The sequence below is a fragment of the Mercurialis annua genome, linkage group LG8 (assembly GCF_937616625.2).
Source record: "Mercurialis annua linkage group LG8, ddMerAnnu1.2, whole genome shotgun sequence".
In the NCBI taxonomy this organism is placed as follows: domain Eukaryota; kingdom Viridiplantae; phylum Streptophyta; class Magnoliopsida; order Malpighiales; family Euphorbiaceae; genus Mercurialis; species Mercurialis annua.
In genome coordinates, this window is record NC_065577.1 from 13,654,850 (window position 1) to 13,679,316 (window position 24,467).

Genomic DNA, 24,467 nt, shown 5'->3' on the forward strand with positions numbered 1-24,467 from the left:
AATATTTTGATTTATACAGTTATTTAGTTTTATAAATTGAACCATAGATTAATTTATTAGGAAGGTAAATTTAAAAGATAAATTAACTAACAATTAATTTACATAGATTCATATATTATTTCATCTTACTACTATTAATAAAAAAAGTGTAATTTATTTAGACTTAAATGACCATTCCCCCCTTCAACTTGTAAGTAACGGCAATAAATATATAAATTAATTTTATAGACAAATTAGTCATGAACTTGTTGATTATGAGCAGTTAACTTCATTTTGGTAATTTATCCCCTCAACTTGTAAGTTAATTGTTTCCTAAATTGCAATTAGCCCTCTCAACTTGCACTACTAAAAAACAGTGATTTTGTGACGGAAATTTGTGATGGATTTATGACAGACTAGTGTAGGATTTATATTTTTGTGACGGAATTATTGACGGATAAAACTTTTGGTTGCAAATTTTTTCGGAAAGAAAATAGTGACGGATTTGTGACGTATTTATAACGGATATTAATGACGAATTTATTTTCCGTCACAAATACTTATTATTGTGACGGAATAGTGAAGGATATATCTGTCATAAATCTTTGTGACGGACTCGGCCGTCACAATTATGGAATTGTGATTGTCCGTCACAATTCCGTCACAAATTTGTGACAGAATCTGTGACAGATGTATTTTATTAACTGCAAAACACAAATAGGTGTTGCCGTTTTCTTTCGATTTATCAAAAATATTATCAGCAATATTTCCTTCTTCACAAATCCATGACAAAAACCTAACTCAACAAATCCATGGCAAAAACCTAACTCAACAAATCTCAACATTCTTCATTCTCTACCATTGCCTACGATTTTACCATTCCCTAATCCATGGCAAAAACCCTAATTTCAGTTTGAGTATAGTCTGAAACTGAAATTTCAGTCTCTACGAGCAACATACATTTTCTACTACCATTCCCTAACTCAACAAATCCCTAATTTCAGTCTCTACCTGAGCAACATACATTTTCGTGTACGAGTACAGTGTGAGTGATTTCTTAGGGTTTTCAACAGTTTGAGCACTGCTGCTACGAGTACAGTGTGAGTGATTCCATAACTCAACAAATCCTTCACTCCTTCAAGTTCAGGTGAGTACATTCTCTTTTTTGTTAAGGAATTTCAGTTTTCCCTATTTTTCTCAACAAATCCCTAACTCAACAAATCCCTAATTTCAGTCTCTACCGTTGCCTACGAGTACTGTGCTATTTGAACGATTTTAATCCCAGAGAATGATGCTATTTGAACCGTTTCAACTGAGACGCTGCTATCGGTAAGCATTCCAGAGCTCTATTTCCTTTTCGATTAATTTTTTGGAGATGGAATGATTTTAAAGAATACATGGAAATTTCAATATTTGTGTATGTGCAGCTAAGTTGTAGAAACTGACAGCAAATTTATATATATATTTCTGTTTGATGACCTGCTATGATATTTTAGCCAATTGTTTCTTTTGCGCTAGTGCTAGGAAGAATTAATGGGTGATTTAGACTCATGTAATTAATGTCTTGCTCTCAAGTAGTTGCTCAATGCAATCATTTGATACTCTAACAGTAACTTTTGAACTTGATAAACCAATCATTTACTTTTGAACTTTCTGACAGTTCATAGAATGTAGCTTTGATAAAGTTGTGAATTAATTAGTTTGTAAAATGAGTAGCCAGTGATAATGTTGTTATTGGCCAAGTAGCCAGTGATAATGTTGTTTGGAAGTCAGATACCACGTGCCTGTTGCTGTCTGAATAGGATTTTCTGCAACACTAGCAGCTGGTAACGAGTATGGTAGAGGTTGCAGAAACAAAGAATAGTTTGTCTGGGTCACAGTTTCTTTTTGTGGGCCTCTGGTTTAATATTTGTGTTCATACTTTACCCCAGCTGAAAAATGTGCACCTGTTGAAAACTTTCGTGCATGCCATCCAGCTGGTAAAATCCATAACCAGGCTGGTTACATGTTTCTGAATCTCTTTTTGAAATACATGTTACTGAAGCTCTTTTTGAATTACATGTTTCTGAAGCTTATTTTGAATTACATGTTTCTGAAGCTGCTCTTTCATTTTAATGTCAAAGAATTAATAGGTGAGTACACTGCTAGTGATTTGAATTTCCTCTTGATTTGTATTTATCATTTTGACAACTTGGAAAACTGAGATCTAATTTCCTCTTGATTTGAATTTTTTGACATCAATTATTTTAAGTAGTTGGTTTTATCTTTAGATTGATCCTGGTCATTTATTTGTATAGCTTAAAATTGTTTTCCTCCTTTCTATTTTAGCTCGTCACTTGAATGTCCATACAATGTCTCTTATTGCAATTTCATAACATACTCATCATTTCCTTCTTACATCAATTATTAACTTACTCATAATGATATTTTTTTATTTTTCAAGTTTAAAGTTTGGACTGTTTTATTAATTTTATTTTCTTCTAATAGCAAATGTCTCTCAATTTTGCAGGTATTTACTTTGTTTTCTATACTAGTCTCATTACTATTTCAGGCCCTTACGCTAGGGCTCCATAAAGGTATGTGCTCACTTGAAAGTGGAATCAACTGGCTGTACTTCTGAGTTGAGTTCATATAGAAGAATTGTTTTATTTTTCGCTATTGATTGAGGACAGTTTGCAGGTCCATATTTGTCATTGGGTTTATGTGTTGATTGAAGAGATTGAAAGATAAGCTGTTGATGTAAAAAACTCATACTGATGGCTATTTGTTGATCGCTACAAATGCATTCTTAAATCAGCAAAGAACAAAGGTGAGTTTTTTTTATCAAATAATTCTTTATTTATTGTGTTTTTTATAAATTATGTTCCAGCTGCAACCTTTCTCTTGCCTAGATTCGAATTTCTCTGTTTTATCTAGTGTTTTTTTTATCACATTTTCATTTGTTGTGAAACATGCGTTTTTTAGCACACATTTTCGGATGTATAGGGACTCACACGAGTAAAACTAAATTGGAGGGGCTAATTAATTAAAACATGTATAGTACAAGTAAGAGCCTATGGGTTTAGCTATTTTTCAAACATTTTAAGGGAGAGAATCTGTGTCTTAAAAGAAAGCGTGTTTGACAATGGATATGAGGCATAATTATTGTTAATGGATGTCCATAATATTTGTGTCGTAAGAACAACTACTCTTTTACTACTCATAGCAGTATGTATTTCTTCTCTCTCTATATATAAAGCTTGTGACGGTGGAAATGAATCAGTAGCTTCATTTCCACTCTGTTTGGTTAGTCAGTGAGCAGCTGAGTGCAAGTCACCTTCATTTTATCATTGACTTTATTTAGTTATCTCATTAATTAATATTGTTTCATGCATAAATCTGTTGTTCGTGACTTATTTAGACTAAATTTGCATCAATTAATACTCTTTTTGGTTGGTTGGTTGGTTGGTATGTTAAAACCTGATTATGTTCATGAGATGTTTGCATAAAGTTTCTGCTTAGCTTCTTCTTTGTTATAGTAGTGTCCACCCATGAAGTGCTGCATTTGATTTAGCTTTCTTCATTTACTAAATTGATTATTCTATAGACTTTTCATATATATTGATAAGGAATAACAATGTATAATGTTATTATGCTTTAACATAAAAAAATGTATAATGTTTGGCAGAAATTTAGAAAGTACAAGTATGAACCGAGAATGGATGAAATTTGGAAGTATAAGTATGATCCGAGAAATTTCATCCCAGCTGATGTACTGATTGGAGACACCTTTGTGATAGTGTTAAGGATAGACTTATTCTGTGTTTGCATTTGGTATGATGTTAAGAACTAGAGAACAATGCATTTATGTATCTGATATATGTCTAATTGTTTACAAGATTTAAATGATTGGTTCTGCTAGATTTTAACAAGATTTAGGTCATTAACTATCTGATATATATCGTTAACTTAAGTTTTTAAAGAATTAGTTACTAGTAATCTGGACACTTCTAGCTGCACAGAAACTTTAAATTTCTTGCCAAGGGAGCATGTAGTTTTGGTGGGTTTGCCTGTCCTTGCTATATCATTCTTAGCTTTCTTTTTAGTGCTTATATTTTCTCCTCTACCCTCCCACATTTTTGCATAACAAATAGTATATTGACTGTCATATTAGATGACAACTGAAGTATGAACCAAATGATTAGTAATTGAATATGTATCATTAATATTTCATTGTACAAGTCAATGAGAAGATTATCAAGTGATTGTTGATCTTTTTTTTTATGTATTGTATAAATTATTTCCTTTGCTTGTTTTTAAATCAAAGTTTATTGAATTTTTAAATATATATGAAATCGATCTGAATTTGCCTTGATCAGCTATGTCAGTCCATGTAATAAAATAAGATGCAGTGTTATCAAATCATGTTGTTCTTATCAATTTTTTCGTAATTATATATTTTACATGAACATATCATAATATATATTATTTAATTGAATGCAGAGACTTTCTAAAATATTAACAGCCATAGCAACCGCTACTTCTACAGCAGCAGTTAAGTATTGGAGGAACTGTGACGTCTACTAAACTAATTGTGAAGGTCAGTGTTTTCTTGTAACATTAGTAGATCTTTAGACCATGCATGCTTGTGTTTGATGAATTTGCAGTTTTTTTGTGTTTATAATTTAGTTCTAATTAGGCTTGAAGACTTGCGTTTTCTTAGAGTTTGTTTATGTGCTAATTTTGTTTATTTATATTGCATGTAAACAAATGAAAATAGTTTAACAATTAATCAAACCAGTTGGTGTTATTTTTTTGCTAACCAAATTAGTTGACTGATCAAATTAAGTTTAGTTTTGGGTTTTAAATGAAATTGATAAACAATAGACAATGTAAATGTTATTATGCTTTAACATAAAAAAAAACAATGTATAATGTTTGGCAGAATTTAAAAAGTATAAGTATGGACCGAGAATGGATGTATGTTCGACTACAAGATGGATTTTTGCATCCACGATTTTCTCAAGGCGTGGAGGAATTTGTAGAATTCGCTAAAAGACATCCTGAATTCATGGATGGTGCGAAGATAAGATGTCCTTGTAATCTTAAAAAATGTCGAAACAAATGCTATCTGGATGAGATGACAGTAATGTGTCATCTTGGAAGAAATGGTTTTTTGAAGAACTACTATTGCTGGTACAATCATGGGGAAACTTATGTGCCCAATTTAGTCCATCCTAGTCATAATATAGATCTAGAGAATCAACTCCACCAAGCTGAATCCAATAATGCTGGTGATTTATTTCGATCTATGATGGATGATGTTATCGGTCCTTCTAGTGTTCCTTGTTCGACGGAAGATGTTATTGGTCCTTCCCATGTTTCACATTCAATGGAAGAGGGCCCGAACTTGGAAGCACAACGTTTGTATGATATGCTTAGGGCATCTGAACAAGAGTTGTGGGAAGGAAATCCAGGAGGACATTCTCAGTTATCTGATGTTGCTAGACTTATGAATTTGAAAGCATAATTTCATTTTTCAGAAAGGTTATACGATGAACTTTGTAAGTTTTTGTCTGAGGTACTACCTACTGATAATGTAATGACTGATAGCTTCTATGACACGAAGAAGCTAGTTCGAAAATTGGGTTTACCAGTAGAAGTGATTGATTGTTGCAAGCAAGGATGTATGCTATTTTGGAATGACGATGTTGGCCTTACTAGCTGCAAGGTCTGTGGTCATCCTCGATTTAAGAAGCAAGGACGTGGTTCCAATAAGCGGAAAACAAATATACCTTATACTAAGATGCATTATTTTCCGCTAAAACCACGTTTGCAGAGGTTGTATGCTTCACATGCAACGGCAAATCATATGAGGTGGCATGGTGAACATGAATGGGAAGAAGATGGTATAATGCGACATTGTTCATATTTTCCGTCACAAAGTCTTTGTGACGCCTTTTTTTGCAACCGATTAAAATCCGTCACAAATCCGTCACAAACAGCTGTTTGTGACGGATTTGTGACGGATTTTGTCGTCACAAACTGGCTGTTTTTTAGTAGTGTTGTATACTAATTTGTCTAAATGGGGTTAAATGCCCATAATTACCAAGTTCGTAACTAATTTGCCCATAAAATTAATTTATATGTTAATTACCCATTGTTTACAAGTTGAAGGAGAAATTGCCACTCAAGTCATTTTATTTAGATATTCCTGGTAAAATTGTTTCATATGCAAAGGAAGTTGGATTCCCAACTGCTTAAGAAATAAGAATTATAAAATGTATAATTAAGACCAACAAGCTATAGGTCAAATGGTATAAGTGTTGGATAGCAAACCGTTAAGGTCGTGGTTTAATTTTTCCCACAGAATTCTATTATCCAAAAAAAAAGTATTAAGGTCTATATCACGTGTTCTTGAAATTCATAAATTTCATTAAGTTTCATAAATTTTACAGGTGGGTTTAAAATTCTATTATTTTGGATTGTATATCAATTCATTATCTTGTAAGAGTGTTTTTGGAATAATAAAAGTTTAAAATAGTTTAATTTTTTTTTTAAATGATGTATTTAGTTTTTTCCACTTTTTAAATGGAAATCAAATAATAGATTTTGCAGGATGTGAAATTGCAAAAAGTTATAAACTTTTTCGTCACGTTTAAAAATAAATTTTTATATGTCACGTCTAAAAAGTCCATATCATGTATTTACATGGATTTTTCTCTTTCATTTCCATTTCTCTTTTTTAAATTAATGATTATTACACTATAGAAAAACTATAAGATCATTATTAGTAGGAGTAAGATAAGAAAAAACTATAATAATAGGTGATTTCTAAATTTTAGTGTAAAAGTTATTTTTCCTTTTTAAACGGGACGGAGGAAGTATTTTCACAATCTTTAATAATTGCCAAACAATAAATTTTAGTAAAATTAATAGACTATGCAAATTTCATTTTAAAATCTCTTAATTCAAAAGGTGTCCAAGAGGAATATTCTATAATAAAAAAGATTTATGCGTTCCTCCAAACTCATGTGTCACGCTTGATTAATTTCATTACCTATTACATGGTTAACTGGCCAGTTTTTTTTAACGAAATTGTAGACGAAAAATTAAAAACTGTATACAATCATTTCAACAAGATCTTTTTTGCCAAAGATTATAAATAATGTATAAAGATGACAATTGTATGAAAATAATGAATCATTCTTTTAAAAAGGAATCATATATGAACTTAGCGGATATTGTATAAGCCATCAAATTACACATTCGCTTAATAAATTAAAAGCAACAAGTCATTAATAATTTTATTAAACAAACGGTATTTAATATAATAATTTAAAAAGAAAATCAAATAAACACTTACCCTTTAGAACTTTTAGTATTCATCTTATAATTTTTGAAAAAAATGAAATTAAAGTGACAGAATCGTCGAGCAAACAGCGATAATATAATTTGCTTGAACATTTACATTAAAAGTAGGCACAAAATTTAGTTTGGACTTATGTGGTAGTGGAGGTCCAAGAGAATTGTCGGTGAAGAGTGAGAGTTAGAGGAGCTGCTTAAGAGGCCCTCTCATATAAAAACATTGGGATAATTAGCAAAATACCTAAAAGAAATTATTAGCATTTGTTAAGTACCATTTTTCAACTTGATTTTCCTATCTCAGCGTGTTATATGTTTACTTTTTTACTCTACTCTTTTATTTGTGTACTCTCTATTTACTCGATATGTAAACATCGTCATTTTTCTTCTTTTTCTCTTCTTCTTAATCAAAGAAAAATAACTATTCACCAAATTAATTCAAAATTTTCAGCTCATAACAATTCAGCAAATTGATTTCTATCTTTCTATCTATTTCTTAAAAATTTATTGTGAGTTTCAAATTTTATTTTCGATCCGCTCGAATTTTTAATTCGTAATCAAATCGCTTCAAATTTTACTTCGAATTCAAATCCAACGATTATAACTGTCTCCAAAAACAAAAAACTGTAAACTATAAATTTATTTGTTCTCATTAAAAATCTTTAAAAGCGATTTTAAATATTTTCAAATACAGTTTCAAATGTACTTTCAAACAGTTTCAAAAAGTTTTGAAAATACAGTTTTATTATCATTTAAAAAACGTTTATAGAATGGTTTTAAACAGTTTACAAGTATTTCAAACAGTTTAAAAAAAACAAATTTAAACAGTTTACAAACGTTTCAACCAGTTTACAAGCGTTTGAAACAGTTTCAAAAAAACAGCTTTAAACAGTTTACAAAGGTTTTAAACTGTTTACAAGCGTTTCAAACAGTTTCATAAAACACAATTTGCAACTTTATCTAAAAAAAGTTTAAAAATGTTTTACAAAGGTTTCAAACAGTTAAAAAAAACATTTTCAAGCAGCTTACAAAAATTTCAAAAACAGTTTACAAAAGTTTCAAACAGTTTACAAAAAATTTAAACAGTTTACAAAGTTTTAAACTAGTTTCCAACGGATTTTATAAATAGTTTCAAACATTTCATAAAAAAGTTAAATTAGTTATAAAAACAGCTTAAAATAGTTTACAAAATTTATAAATCCGGAAAGGTTTCAAACAAACAATTTAAAACGATTTCTATAAACAGTTTCAAACGGTTTACAATAGTTTCAAACGTATGAACAAAATTATTTATAAAAATTAAAAATTAATATATAAAAAATAAGAAGAAGAAGAAGAAGAAGAAGAAGAAGATTTATAATAAGAGGATATGATGGTGGCGATGTAATCTTCCGTTGTATGGATTTGGAGTTAGGATTTGAAAATTTTGAAATAAACGCCATGATGTTTAAAGCTACATGAACATGATTTAATCTATATAGCTTGTCTCTGATGTCTTGATCGGGTTCAAGGTGGAGGAATTCAAATCTACAATTCGAATGATTCAGCTTACGTGCAATAGTAACCATACCTTTGATTAAAGATATTTGCAAAAGCTCTTTGCAAATTCGAATAAAACCAATGAGCGGGAAAATTTTCGAAGTATAACATTGATGGAGGAGAGGCATGATGAGAGGGCGGTGCTTACTGGCCGACAGATGAAGGGTATAACAGTAGGCCGTGGTAGGCAGCGACGAGGGCGGCTTTTAGGGTTGGGGTTCATAATTGTATTTACAGCTAATTTGTTTTTAGCTCTATCACTAACTCTTATTTACTTACAGATATCAATAAATACTAATTTATTAGTACGTTTTAAACCAAAGTAGTGTGAAAAAGTAATTTTAAAAATTATTATTTATTAAACATGGATAAATAATTTAAATAATAAAATTTAAAAAAATGGACAATTTTATTGGATCATAAAAAGTAGGCCTAATCACTAAAAACCCTCAAACCTTTAGCCTCTTTTGCAATTATAGCATATCGTAGGATTGTTTTCAATTTTACCGTAATTTGCCCTTTTGTGTTTCAGTTGTACCCCAAATTTCAAAATTCTGTCAATTTAATTACTTTAAAAATAAAAAATTTAAAACAACTAAATAGAAGAGTATTGTCATATTCTTTTCTATTCCAAAAAGTAAAACAATCCTTAATCTTTTAAAAAATTTAAATAAATTTTAGATGAATAATTAATTAATCTTTTAAATTTTATTAAAAATTAAATACATTTAAAACCAAAAATTTATTAAAACTACTTCCGTCCCAACCACAGGCACCGTATACCGATTCCACCGCAACCCGCCAAAGGCTGCAATTCCTTCTCTGTGCTCCTCCTCAAATCTAAGCCTTCTCAGATCTTGAGGAGCAGCAACTCCTTCATGGTGAAGGAGCTTCTGCTCCTTCTTCGTGGAGAAGAACCTCTGGCGGATTAGGAAAAGCATTTTTTTTTTCGGTGGAACGTTTTTAATCTTTTTTGTAAGTTGATTTTGTGAAAAGGGTATTGTTTTTTATAAAAAATTATTGATAATTAATATAAATTAAATAAAAAATAATATTTTTTTATTTTAGGTGGGGGAGAAGGCTTTTTTATATTATTAATATTAGCGTCTAATTAGAATATATGTAATAATGTACTATTTTAAACCTTTTTTCAAGTGAAAAGAGGTTAATTTAATATTTTTGGGTACAATTGAAACACAAAAGGGAATAGTAGGGAAAAATTGAAAAACTTTCTACGGCAAGATATAATTGCCAAAGGGGTTAAAGGTGAAGGGGTTTTGAGTGATTACTGATTATGCCTAAAAAGTGTAATCATACTTTTTCAATTTTACATCATACTCCCTCCGTCTTAATAGAGTTGCCCACTTTACCTTTATCACACAGTTTTAAAAAAAATTATTACTGTGGATTTTATAATTTTTTTTATTTTCTTATCATATCTCTATTTAATATAGGGTTTAATTTTAGTTTATTTCTTAGTGAATTCTAAATAGGTGTAGTATAAAGAGATTGAGTTTGAAAATTGTTACTTTTTAGAAGTGGACAAGAATTTTGATACATTTTTTTTAAAGTGGACAATTTTATTGGAATGAAGATAATATAAAATATATTTATATTTAAATAAATAAAATTATGGGCGGCAGAATTATTCCCGAGATTGTTTAATCTATCTAACCAAAAACGAGTTTCTATTAACGTTATTTGGAGTGATGGTTGGCGTTGGCGTCGTCGTTTGAGAAACGATGAATTATTGCTTTTTAAAGAGCTGGAGGTGCAATTTAATAAATTAAATCCGAACTTGAGCAGATCGGATGAAGTGATTTGGAAGGACAAAGCTAGATCTTATTCTCCTGCTTCTTTTTGCAAGATTCGGTCTATGGCTTCTGTGATGGGTTCGGTGTTTGATGGCAGAGAAGGAGAGTTTCAGGTGTCGGCTATTGTGACTGCTTCTGTCGCTGGAATGCGTGAAGAAGATCTGATCGGACCTGCTGTTTCTGGACGGGGACTCAACGACGATGAGCTGAACGCCCTTGCTGCTAATGCGCAGGGATTCAACGATGACAGATATGCGCAGCAGGTTGGGCAGGGAGCAGTGGGTATGGAGGCTGCAGATGTAACAGGCATTGACAGAATTTTTGGAGCTGCTGCATATGATACTTTGCATAATACTGTTCACGTGGGAGATGTTCTGCATGGCTTTACTGCTGAAAATGGGAGAGCTGCTAATGGCTCTAATGTTTTTAATGAATCAGCTTGTAGGAGGACTCAAAAGGACAATAATGCTTTTCTTCTAGTTTGGAACTCTCTTGCTCCTCCGAGGGTGAAGTTTTTCAATTGGTTAGCTATTCACAAAAGAGTGCCATCGTTGGAATTTCTTGCTCATCGCTTGATAATTTCAGCTGACGGCTCTTTTTGTTCGCTTTGCGGGGATATTGAAACTCAAGATCACATTTTCATCCACTGTGTTTTTGCTCGTCGTGTTTGGGTGACGGTTCTTAATAACATCGGTATCTCTTGGTGTTGGCCTAATTCGTTCATGGATTTCATGCTCCAATGGTTCCACATTCTTCCTTTTGGTCCTTATTCGAAATTGTGGAAGCTTATTTGGTTTATCACAATTTGGAAAATTTGGAAAAATAGGAATGAAAGAATTTTTCAGCGTTTGGAGAAGGATGCAGAGGTTGTTATCTTTAAAAGCTTTAGTCATTCAGTTTTTATGTTTAAGGTTTGTAACAAGGACTTTGCTTACACGGGATTAGATTTGTTTAGAAATCCCGCTTCTATTCTTTTCTCAGGTTTGTAATTATCTAGCCTATCCCCAAAGTTGTAGCCTCTAGTGTGCCATCTAGCGCGTGCCACTTCTTGTGCGAAAGCTTTGGGGTGAGGTTTTTGCTATTTTTGTGGCTTTTAATATACATACATTCATCAAAAAAAAAAATTATAAAATATTAAATGCAAAATAAATAAATCGGGTAATTAACGAGTAAAATATTTTGCGATATAAGTTGGCAGTGTAAGTAAATGATACTGACAGGTTTAGCCGGATCCGGGAGGCATTGAAGGCTTAGCCTTGTAAATTGTAATGTTATCAAGATATTGCTGTCCCATACGGGCATTTAAGCAGTGGTGGAGAGATTTTGGGAAACTAAAATTATCCTTATTTTGCATATTAAAAAAATTACTATATTATTTGTACAATAAATTAATAATACATTAAATATTTGGTTGGCAAAATGAAAATAAACAATAAGAAATCTTTTATCTTTTGAGAACGGGATGAGCAGTTAAAAGCTAAGTTTTAGTTAGTTGTATTGACAAGTTATTGGTGAAGTCCATACCAATTCCAGCATGTGTTGTAAAAGATATTTTTAACAAAATGTGAGTAGTTGAATTAAAAAACTCGAGGTCCACATAAAGTAACTAATTATTATTTTAATTTCATATTATTTTATAGAACATTCATTTCAAAATATTTTATCTTACTTTAGTCAGACAATTAATTTATAAGTATATTTTATTCATTCATTCATTTATTTTGTTTTCCTTACATATTATTTTATGAAATGTGAAAAACAAACATTCATTACATTAAAAATGGTAAACACAAAATTATATTATATTTGTTAATTCTTTCACAATGTGACAATAACTTAAAAAACTATATTATTTTCGATAAATTAGAAAAGTATAATTAGCCAGCAAATTATATGATTCAGCCACGTTGAATAATATAGGAAAAAGGGTCATTTATACCCCTAACGTTTGCTTCAAGGATCAAGCAAGCCCTCAACGTTTAGAAAGGTTTAAATATGCCCCCAACGTCTTAAAAAGTGAACAACCAGGCCCCCATTTTGACTTATAAATGAAACGTTAGGGGCCTGATTGTTAAAATTGGAGGGCCTGATTGTCAAAATTGGAGACGTTGGGGGCATATTTGAACCTTTCCGGACGTTGAGGGCTTACTTGATCCTGGAGGCAAACCTTAAGGGCGTAAATGACCCTTTTCCCAATAATATAAAATGGTGGCTATATTATAAAGGTGGTCGGGCCAACACATGATAAAATAATGCTAAAAAAAAAAAGCAGATCCTATTTTATGGAAGGCAAAATGATTGGACATAGACTAATAATTGAATGAGTGGGGCACACGTCATCAGCCACTTAATTCACTATAAGTAACCCAAACCACACTCTCTACACTGTATCTGGAGATAGCCATCAAGGCAAGTGACTTAATCTCTCTTCATGATCCTCAGAATCAGAAAGTATCCAACTTTTGAATTTTGTGTTTTCAATTAGATGTAGTGGTTGTGTTGATTTAGACAGAAATTGGAATTTTAAACCAAAACAAACAGACCAAAACAAACATAATAAAAAAAAAGTAACAAAACATAAATAGCCTTTTATTAAATGAGAAGTCATAATTCTCATACAAACATAATTCTCATAATTTATTCAACCGAGTAAAACCTACAGTTCATCATCATCTTCATGAGGCTCCTCAGCTTCTGGAATAGGACATTTAGGTTCGCCTTTGTGTCCCTTGTTTTTCAGGAATTCATGGAACCATGAAACCGAAAGTTTAGGGCGTCCTGCGAGGTTCTGTTTTTGATCGACGCCATACAAGCCCATTGATAGCGTAAATCTATTCGCCTATTCGAAGTTGTCGATAAATGACCAAGCGAAGTAACCTTGCACATTAATACTGTCGAAATTGCCAAAATTAAAACAAATGTTAATTTAATTTTAGAGCCTAAAATGTATGAAATATTCTAAACATTTGGACTCCAAGTTTTCGGGAAATTCTCAAAATAGATGAGTCGTGAATTCTCCATCTTCAATACAGCAATCCCGTCGTTAAAATATGCAGATAATTTGAACGTGACATAATTTGAACCTACATGGCAGAATAGTGTTCATCTTAGGGTTTGCGGTGTTGAGAATAGGAGTGATAACCACCTGTTTGTACTGCTTGTCATCAATTGGGATCATTAGACGGAGGCTGATGTTCGTTGCGTGGCGGCTGTTGTAGCAGTGATGATCGGGGCGTAGTGGTTGAAGCCGGGGCTAGGATTCCACCTACACATCTCCTTATTGGAAATATTAAGATAATTTTTAAATTTTTTTCTTAATAGATCCGACTCTTTTAGCTATCATATATATATTTAATGGTTAAGGTTCTAATTTTCCGATTTTATAACGAGTATTTAATTGTTTATGATGGTTTTATTATGTCCAAAAAACATTAAAAGACTGATCTTCTCTTTTAAAATAAAAATTATAAAGATTTTTTTATTTTGTTTTTGCCAAAAAGCAATGTTGTTGCCCAAGTATCCAGATGAACACCTAGACCTGGTCAGCCATCAAAGAAGATCGAACACTCTATTAATCAAAATGAAATATAAGATATAAGCTGAAATGAAACATAAGTATAAATATAATCTAACTTTTTCAATTATAAATAGTATAAAAACATTTTTATATTTACATAAATAAATCATATAATAATATAAAATAAAGAAACTGTACCGGTTAATCAACGAGTAAAATATTTTGTAATATTATATCATGAGTTGGCAGTGTAAGTAAATGATACTGACATGTTTAGCCGGATCCGGAAGGCATTTAAGGCATAGCCTTGTAAATTGTAATGATATCATGATATTGCTGTCCCGCACGGGCATTGAAGCATTGGAGGAGAAATTTGGGAAATATTAATTATCGGATAAAAGGTCAACGCGGTCATCAAATTTATATTTTTAGATCAATTAGACCGAAACTTGTGTTTTAGTGGTCAAATAAGCTCATTTTAGCTTTTGTGTTAATTAAGTCCAAAACTCTCTTATTTAGGTTAAATAACTTCAAGATTGTACACATCAAATGTGGGCGTATGATTCCGAAACGCAAATTTAGGAATCTAATAGTTCCAAAAAATTAAAATAAACTTATTTAATTTCAAAAGTACAAATTTTCGGTCTAATTGACCAAAAAGATATACTTATTTGATTCCGATATACATGTTCAGACCACCCTTTGCTCATAAATTATCTTACCATGCATTCTCAAACTCATATCTTTATCTTTCTATTAAAGTCTTTTGGGAGGGTAAATTGATCCCTAAAGTATCAAATTATCATATACTATTTATTATGACAATGAAATTTTTATTTTTTTCATTATATAACTGGCAGTCAGATTTTAAAATATGGTAATAAAATTTTACTAATTTACCTTAAAAATTTGTCCCACGTGCATAATCTCATTAGAAATGCATAGTTTTTTGGTCAAATTGTTCATACCTAGTGTAAGTTTTAAAGTAAAATTAAAACAAAATTCAGCCGTCACATAAATATTGCAGTTTTAATTCCAAAAAGAAACAAAGTTTGGATTCACACAAGATTAAATATCCCTTGTTAGTAGATAGCCATTAAGACGAAAGACTTAATCTCTCTTCCTGATCTTCAAAATCAAAAAGTATCCAACTTTTGAATTTTGTGTTTTCAATTAGATGTAGTGGTTGTGTTGATTTAGACAGAAATTTAAATTTTCTACCAAAACAAACAGAAATTTTAGAAAAAAACAAACTTGATTAAAAAGAAATAACAAAACATCAAAAGCCTTTTATTAAATGAGAAGTCATAATTCTCATACAAACATAATTCTCATACAATCCAACTCAATCGAGCAAACCCTAAAGCTCATCATCATCTTCATGAGGCTCCTCAGCTTTTGGGAGAGTACATTTGGGTCCGCCTTTGTGTCCCTTGTTTTTCAGGAATTCATTGAACCATGAAACCGAAAGTTTTGGGCGTCTCGCGAGGTTCTGTTTATGGTCGACACCATACAAACCCATGGATACCGTAAATCCATTCGCCCATTCGAAGTTGTCGATAAACGACCAAGCGAAGTAACCTTGCACATTAACACCGTCCTCACTGCCAAAATTAAAACAAATGTTAATTTAAATTTAGAGCACAAACTGTATGAAATATTCTAAACATTTGGAGTTTGGACTCACCAGATGGCACTATGAATCTGCTCAAGATGTTTTTCATGATAACTTATCCTCCATAAATCTTTGCGAGCATCCTCGGGAGAAATACCCAAAGGATCACCAACTCCTGAATATATATGTTCAAAACTTAAATAGTATATTCATTGAAACCATACTTTATTAAAAATCTAGAGGAACTTACCGTTTTCGGTAACGTAGATTACTGGGTTTCTGTATGCAACTTTGGTATAGTTCAAAATACGTCGGATTCCTTCCGGCCAGACATATAACCAAGCTGGAGCAGCCTGTAACAAAATTTCCTTTATTTTTATTTTAATTTGTTTAAATTTATTTATTTATTTATTTATTTTTACTTTTCTGATGTCTATATATGTAGCACATAAGAAAATAATTTCTTATATCACTAACCTGTTCACCAATAGGTTTGCCATCCTTGTACTCTGTACATGTAAACAGGATAATGAATGAGATTTTTGCTAATTAAAAAGAATATCAATTCTGCAATTTCATAATTAAAACTTACTTGTCAAAGTTACTTCACTATCAGTTGCATATCTAATATGAGTTGGATCCGGGTCGGCAGTAAAATTAGCAGAAGCATAATTTGAAGTGTAGGAGTTAATGCCAAAAAAATCATATGAACCCTTAACCAAACTGATTTCTTCTTCGGTGAATTTTGGCAATCTGTGTCCGACTAAAGTTTGCATAATTCTTGGGTAATGACCATATACCAAAGGGTCCAACCACCTAAAAATAGCACGGTATGACTAAGTTGAAGTTTGTATCCATAAGTAGTTGCAATTTAATTATAAATCGGTTATGTTAAAAAAAACACTCACCAGCCAAACAAGAAATCGAGGCTCCGTTGGGATGCTGCAATATCGGCGGGGCTGTCGGAGATAGGCTCGGACCAGGTTAAATCTAATGTAATCCCGATTTTACCAGTGTTATACTGTAGCATGAAAAGAAAAAGGTTAAAATTAAAATTACCATATCATTTAACTAAAATTCAAAAAAAGAAAAATTATTTGCAATCAATTTATTTAAGTTTTATTATTATTATCATTGTTGTACACTTCAATAAATTACGGTTAGAAACCCCAATGTGGAAATTAAAGAGGGGGATATCCATGAAAAATTAACAACCTCACACTCCACATTATCCATTCAAACGAAGTTTGCAGTAAAGTTTTATAAAAAAATATAATTTTAATTATTTTCTCAATATACTCAATAAATAGTAAACCTAATTCATTCCACCTCTATAATATTTCCTGCATTATACCTTTTCCCTGTAAACTTGAACAGCTGCTGCATGACAAAGGAGCAAATGATGGCCGACAGTGTAAGGTTCGGTTCCTGAGTCTCCTGCTTGGCATGCCCTATTCACCCATGGTGAGCATCGTCCCGGGGCCAAACCACCAAGTTCATAGCCATGTGTATCAAAAACAAACGGTTCATTGATTGTAATCCAATGTTTCACTCTGTCTCCAAATCTTTCAAAGCAAAGCTCCGCAAAATCTTTGAAATCAGCCCTATTGAACAGTAACAAAACTTGTTAGCTAATATATACATTTGAAGAAGTAAAAACAACAACAAAATGCTTACACTATGTTACGGCTTCTGAAACCGCCATATTTGTCTTCAAGAGCTTGAGGAACATCCCAGTGAAAAATAGTCCCAAAAGGAGTCAAGCCTAGCATATATGTCACAAAGAAGAAGAAATGAGACTTACTACAAAAGTAATTCCAAAAGAAAGTAAAAAAATAAAATAAATTATGATAATTTCGTCACCATTTTTAATCATTTCGTCAATAACTTTGTTGTAAAATTCAATTCCTTCCTCGTTTATTCCTTCACGTATCCTTCCACCTACAATTATCAAAAACCGCTTAGTATTTTTGTAGAAAAATTGTTAAGAAAATATAATTTGTAGATGATACTTACTAGGTATGACTCTTGTCCATGAAATAGAAAATCGGTAGGCATTCATACCCAGTTGCTTGCTCATTCTTTTGAGGTCATCCTAAAACATTAATTTCAATTATTGTTTAATTATTATCTTCTTAATTATACCCACAAAAATCACATAGTTTAGGGATGATTTATATATACTTGGTAGTGATTGTAAAAATCCACCGTAACATCAGCATTGCTACGGTCATCAATTCTCTCTGCAATATACACACATAAATAAAATTAATATAACGTTACAATATTATATAAAATTCACACAAAGCAAGAAATTAATTTGGTCATGGACCTGGATACTCATGGACATATGTATCCCAGATACTAGGTCCTCTTCCACTTTTGTTGGCATGCCCTTCGACCTGATTATTTATTCAATTATGAACATTATTAGCATATCTTAATCAATAAAATGTACGTAAATTTCATGCAAAATAATTTACATAACATAAATTAGACCTGATAAGCTGAAGTAGCTGCTCCCCAGTAAAAACCCTCTGGAAAAAAGCTACTATCAAACTTCAGAACTGGAATTGGTTCTTTTTTTGACTCAGTGCGATGCGCTGAGCCAATTATCACAAGGACTAGAAAACCTAGCAACAGAGAGCTTTTAGTTTCCATAATGAACATTTAGCTTCAAGCTGTGGTGTATCAATTTCAATGGTGACACCCCCCATTTTATACACATTTAGAATAATTCTTGGTTGCTATTTCAGCCCTTGGATTTACAAGGGTGTAATCCACACCGTCGGTCAGGCTAGCCCCACATGTGTAGAAGAATTCACATGCATCTTTATGAATTTTGTTTTTCTATTTTCTGCATATCTACAAGTCTTATTCACGAATAATTATACAACGCAACGGTTGCACCCCGTCATTCATGCAACAAACCGATGAGGCGTTAGCCATGTGTAAATATTTAATGATAAAAAAATAAACAATAAATAAAGATTTCTTATCGCAAATGATTATTGGCTTGTTGTAAAAATGACGTGGCACAACCGTTGTGTGGGAGAAACACTCTTTATTCACGTAAACGAAACCTACGTTCTAGGTCATTGAAGATGGTAGGGTCCATGTAGATTTTAAGATGATTTTACATTGTATCTTTTTAATGTAATTTTCATTTATCATAGGCTTTATTTTAATTGTTAACTAATTTTTGTATTATTATCTGAAGAAAGAAAATTTATTGAAAAATTGAACCTACAACTTTTGGATAATGCTATGATCTACCACTAAACTATTTGAACTATTATTATTTGTAATCAAACTTATTAGACAATTAATACAATTTTAAAGTACAATTAATAATAATAAAAAAATAATAAAAGTATTTTAATATGTGTGTGAATAGTAAAAAATATATTTTAAATTAACAAAAACAATGCAATTTTTGTTAGATGGACAAATAAAAGAGCGGACGATTGTTTTTTTTTTTTACAAAATGAAAAAAGTTGAGTTAAGTAATAGTTTATTTTGAAATTTAGAAAGCTAATGGTCTGAAAAAACTTTCATCTTTTAACTCCTTTTTATTTGCACCCCAACGTTATAAAATTGCTGATTTCACCCAAATCCACACCTTTCGTTTTCAATTGCACTCTCAAATATCAAATTGATCTTTTTTTCAATCTATATATATTCTAAATAGTTCTCAATATTATAATTAAAACAAAAAACCCCTCTTCTCTAAAATGTCAAAAATTACTAATAATGTTTTATTTAATATAATAAATATTATTATGTTATAAAAATCCACCTCCTTCGCTTTATTTGGACCTCACCGTCTTTAGTAAAATTAATTTAGAATTAATTTAAATAAATTTTTTTAGTATATAATTTTTGATTTAAATTTTATCGAAACAATTTGTCGTCTCTCCGGATAAAACCGAACCACAAAATTACTAATAATTAAATTATAATTATTATTCATTAGTTTATATTTATAATAAAAAATATAAATACTATAATTCTACTTTGGCAAATGAAACCAAACAGCAACCTTCTACATCGATTTCTCTAACAGCTGCTTCCCAATCAAATTACACAAACTGACATAAAGAAGAAGAAGAAGAAGAAGAAGGATAACAACAACAACAAGAAGAAGAAGAAGAAGCAAAAATTAGTCTCTACAAACCCAACCCAATTCAATTTGAAAACTCTAAGTAGGTTTAAACCTCAATTTGCTAAAAGTTGTCTTTCACAGATTAATCGCACATGGGTCTTCTCTGATACGTCGTTTGCTGGAGATGAGGAGGTCTTCATCCGATGTTGCTGGTAGTGGATGACAAAGGTGGAGGTTAAAGAGTGAGAGTACTCGACAACAGAGGTGGAGGTTGACGGGTGAGAGTGGGCGTGGAGGCTTATGTTAAATTTTAGGGTTTTAAACAATTTTAGGTATTTTGGGCTATTAATTAGGCTAATAATCATCCACGGCCCCTAACTTTAGGGGTACCTTACGACAACCCCCTGATAAAAAAACGATCAGTAAACCCCCTAATCTTTGTGGCGACGCCACGTAAACCCCCTGAGCCCATTTCTCGCCGATATTTTGGCAAAATGATGACGTGGCACGATATATTTACTGACGGCTTTGCAAGTCCCTCTGCATGCATGTCAGACATGTGTAAGAATGTGTAAGGTTGTGTCAGTTGACTTTTATCAAAAAAAAATTATAATTTTTACCGCTCGGTTAAAAATCAGTTTCTCTCTCTAACATACTTATTTTTCCTCTGTTCCCCCTCATTTCCCTTTAATTTTTGTCATAATTTTCAATATTTCATCCTCTCTTCGTCTTGTTCCGTCTTGTTCTGTCTTGTTCGTTTCTTGTCCTAGGTCTACTACTCTTTCACCCTTCTCGCCGTCCATTGTCTTCATCTTCTTCTCTTCCCTCTTGTGTGTTATTTCGCCCCTATTCAGTTCTTCCTTTGTTTGTGGCCCTTTCTTCTCTAATTTTTTTTCGAGCTCTCTGTTCTTTAACAGAAAATGGGATTTACAGAAACGAAAAGGTATGTGTGTTTTTTTTCGCTGGAACAATTTTTTTTTGAGTTGTGTTTGATTCGTTGGTGATTTTTTTGCAATTTTGTTGGTATTTTATTTCTTGTTCGTCATTGGTTGTTGCTTTGGTTTGGTTTTCACTAGTTCATTAATTAAAAATTGGTTCTTTGTTTATTTGTTTATTTGTTGGTTTGAGCAGCTTCTACTGAAGATTGTGTTTTTGAGGTCTTTGAAATTATTCTGAACTACAATGGACACTTTGAAGACTTGGGTTATTTTAATGAGGATGTGGCTGTTAGAAAATCTCATATTGAGGATATAGGATTAAATAGTCTAGTTAAGTGGTTACTTGAATTGAAGGTTGAGGGATTGTTAATGTATTATTGGAGGCGGGCTGGTATGTATACTGATTATTTAATTCCTATGGAAAACGATGAGCATGTCATGGACATGGCACTGGCTGGGGCAGAAGATGGTAGCGTTGATGTGTATGTTAGGAAGTTAAGCTGTGTTGATGTGTGCAACCTAAGGCCTATACTTGGACAGACATTGGAGTTGAAAGAACTTGAAGATGGGGATGATGCATTGGAGCTGTAGGGTGTTGGTGAGGCTGAACCAGTGGGGGTGCTGCAGATTGAAGGTCCTGGTGAAGCAGTGGAGGTGCTGCAGATTGAAGGTCCCGGTGAACCAGTGAAGTACCTGCAGATTGAAAGGCAAGGTGAAGGTGAACCACTGGATTTGCTGCAAATTGAAGCAGTTAAAGAACCCTTGGAGGAGCAGCAGCAGACTGGTGGGTCAGACTGAAGGCTGAGACACTTGAGTGACCTATTTTTTGGGCCATATGGAACAACATTTGTAACCTTTTAGGTTAATATGTATGTTGCATTTTATATTATTAGTGACAATTTGGATTTTAGATCAAAATGTATGTTGATTACAAACTTGGAAATGTATTGTTTGCTTATGTTATTGGTGTTTTGTTTCTAATATTGGTTGTTATTGTTATTCAAATGGAGTAATGTTTGTAGATATCGTCGTTCGGTTCGTTTGAAACCACTTACAGTTTCACTGAACTTAATAATTCCCTATGGACCCTATACTATTTTTTTATAATCCACCATGGACCCTCAAGTATTCTTACTGATCATCTGTAGACCCTTCAATAAATACGCACTTTTGAAATTTACTAAAACATCATTGATATAAATAATGAAAATTCATCAAGCAAAAAGATAAAATATATATTAATCAACCATACTAGAATATATAAAATTTTCCAAAATAAAACAACTACGAATTACAACTATAATATTAATCAACCATACTACAATATTCATCAACCAAAAAAATAAAACATATACTAGAATATTTCAAATTACTATAGAAAAACACTGTCTTAAATACTGACTAAGGGCAGCATTAAACATCATCTGCATAACCAAACTCCAACGATCGATATACCGAAATTTCCATCTTGATCAACCCGTCAGCAAATAAATCTTGGTCACTACAAGAAGGAATCCTGTCAATGAACGGTAATACTTGTTGGTGTCTTGAAAATTCTTGGTAGAAGAATGAAACCTGTGAATTGAGGATTCATCAAACTTCACTTCGATGTCATAAGGGCAGCTTCCGTTTGACAATGGCCCAAGACAAAGCACTGTTATAATATTCCTATAAGAGCACTTTGTGTTGTTCAGAACAAACACAATGTCTGATTGTTCTTCTTGGAGAAGCAAACCCCTATCATTCATGTCCACAGAAACTACAAATTTATGTCCAAAGTAAAATGGTGTGAGAATATATTTATGCAACTCTTTGCAGTGAGCATAAATCATTTCGGAGGAGCCCTTCACATTGCACTCTGGAAGCGGGCATGAACACTCTATAAAAGAGCAGTACTTCTCGTGATTTGTCTTTTCGTCGTAACTGAAGCTTTCTTGGCAACCATATACTTTGTTCTGGCAGTAAACCGTTAAAGACTCCACGACTGCTTCCATTATCGGACAGCGCATTGGTCCGATTGGCAAAGTGCAAGCATGACATTGACCCATCTTCACAGAGCAGGAGTTGCATGTTGCATGTCCATTCTGACACTGAAGAAAATGAAAAGTTAGAAAATTAAGAAAAACCTAAAGTTCCAAATATATAAATGATATGGGGTCAAACTTGAATAATGGGAGGGCTTAGAGGCTCACAGCATACGACATAATCTATGAGTTCAAGATCAAACGAACAGACTGTATTATCAGGCATTGCTGCATTGTTTTGAAGATGAAGGCGAAAGTGATCTCTTTAAGTATGAATGATAAGTGTCTTTGTGTGTGATAGTAAGTAAGCATGATTACATATATAAAGAAGTTGGATACATGTCTTTTCATATTCTTCACTTAAGCATTGTGTTGTTTCCCAAGTGAGTGGATGTGATTAATGATGGTTTTGGTTAATGAAAGGGTATATTGGTTTCTTAAACATCATTAATGCTGATAAGACAAGTCAGTATGTATAATTAATGATATTGGGCTGTAAAATAAACATCCATAAATTAATAATTACTCTAGCATATTTAATTAATTGCTCTATCATAATTTAAAAAACACTGTCTTAAATTAATAATTACTCAATTAATAATATGTAGCATTACAACCCATAATAATAATGTTTTATTTCAATTTTTCCTCATGCAATGCAAGGCTATACTACATCCTGCAACTGCACTAGCAGCACAAAAACCAAACTTCATGATCCTGGTTGACCTCTTGAAGTCTCCACACTTAACCTCCATGTGCTTGATCTACTCCTTCAGTGTGTCTATCTCCATAAAAAGTAGACCACTTTCCTCAAACAAGATTCCATTTTCGTCGCGATACATCTCAATGGACTCCTTCAATCCCTCATTTTCGTCTACGTACATCTCATGGGACTCTTTCAGTTCCTGGAACTCATCATTTTTGGCAGCAAGCAAATTTTTGGCCTCCTCCAGTTGTGCAGTCATGGCATTAATGTCATTTTTCAAGCCTCGGACCACCGACATTTGGTAAGGCATGTCATTGTCAAGCCAAGCAAAAAATCACACTGATTCTGTAAAATGTAGGCCCAAAAGAAAAGGTGAAGTTAGGTCAAAAAATGGTTGTAAATCACTTACAGTTTGAATTTATTTGTAAAGCACATAAATTACTTACAGTTCGCTTTGAACAAGTGTGAAATCTTCGACTAGGGTTTCTATCCGTTGAAGAAATATGTATGCAACATGGGATTCCGCAATCGCAAACCACTTGTGCAGCTACTCCTTCCATTGTTGGTTGTAATTTTTGCTAAACGTTTAAGTTTGTTTGCAGAGAAATAGGATTAGACGAAGAAGAAATATTGTGAGTTGAGTTGTAAGCGTTAACACTAAATTCATAGGCGGATATTTATGGGCCAAACTGTGGGCCAATGATGATTTGGTTGTATTTCATAGGGCCTGTCTCTGTTAAAATAATTAAACGTTAGAGTCTATGGTTGATCATATAAAACAACATAAGGGTTCATGATTGATTATTGCTAATACATGAAGGGCCGTAGTTGATTATACTTTAAACCTGACTGATCACTAACATTCACAACCATTCACAATTAAATA

The 24,467-nt window shown here is 32.3% G+C and overlaps 2 protein-coding genes across 2 annotated transcripts; both read right to left on the bottom strand.

Moving 5' to 3' along the window:
• Window positions 1–15,462: 15,462 nt before the first annotated feature.
• Window positions 15,463–18,508, bottom strand: LOC126660509 (beta-glucosidase 13-like). The gene is made up of 13 exons (XM_050354060.2): window positions 18,308–18,508; window positions 18,141–18,210; window positions 17,993–18,051; window positions 17,825–17,903; window positions 17,672–17,749; window positions 17,486–17,573; window positions 17,163–17,412; window positions 16,717–16,829; window positions 16,401–16,624; window positions 16,286–16,317; window positions 16,059–16,161; window positions 15,881–15,983; window positions 15,463–15,797 (listed from the first exon to the last, which is right to left on the bottom strand). The coding sequence occupies exons 1-13, from the start codon at window positions 18,476–18,478 to the stop codon at window positions 15,554–15,556; spliced, it is 1,614 nt and encodes a 537-aa protein (XP_050210017.1). The 5' UTR covers window positions 18,479–18,508; the 3' UTR covers window positions 15,463–15,553.
• A 3,815-nt stretch (window positions 18,509–22,323) lies between these two features.
• LOC126661666 (E3 ubiquitin-protein ligase SINA-like 10) lies at window positions 22,324–23,630 on the bottom strand. The gene is made up of 3 exons (XM_050355521.1): window positions 23,549–23,630; window positions 23,015–23,103; window positions 22,324–22,941 (listed from the first exon to the last, which is right to left on the bottom strand). The coding sequence occupies exons 1-3, from the start codon at window positions 23,628–23,630 to the stop codon at window positions 22,324–22,326; spliced, it is 789 nt and encodes a 262-aa protein (XP_050211478.1).
• Window positions 23,631–24,467: the final 837 nt, after the last annotated feature.

Bases quoted from the DNA above. Each gene is read 5' to 3' on its own strand.
- LOC126660509 (XM_050354060.2), bottom strand. From the start codon at position 18,478: ATGTTCATTATGGAAACTAAAAGCTCTCTGTTGCTAGGTTTTCTAGTC. The intron at 18,211-18,307 runs GTCTAATTTATG...ATAAATAATCAG, and splicing joins CAGCTACTTCAGCTTATCAG to GTCGAAGGGCATGCCAACAA. The intron at 17,750-17,824 runs GTAAGTATCATC...TGATAATTGTAG, and splicing joins ATGGACAAGAGTCATACCTA to GTGGAAGGATACGTGAAGGA.
- LOC126661666 (XM_050355521.1), bottom strand. From the start codon at position 23,630: ATGGAGGTTAAGTGTGGAGACTTCAAGAGGTCAACCAGGATCATGAAG. The intron at 23,104-23,548 runs GTAGTATAGCCT...AAAACAATGCAG, and splicing joins TGCTAGTGCAGTTGCAGGAT to CAATGCCTGATAATACAGTC. The intron at 22,942-23,014 runs GTTTGACCCCAT...CATTTTCTTCAG, and splicing joins TAAGCCCTCCCATTATTCAA to TGTCAGAATGGACATGCAAC.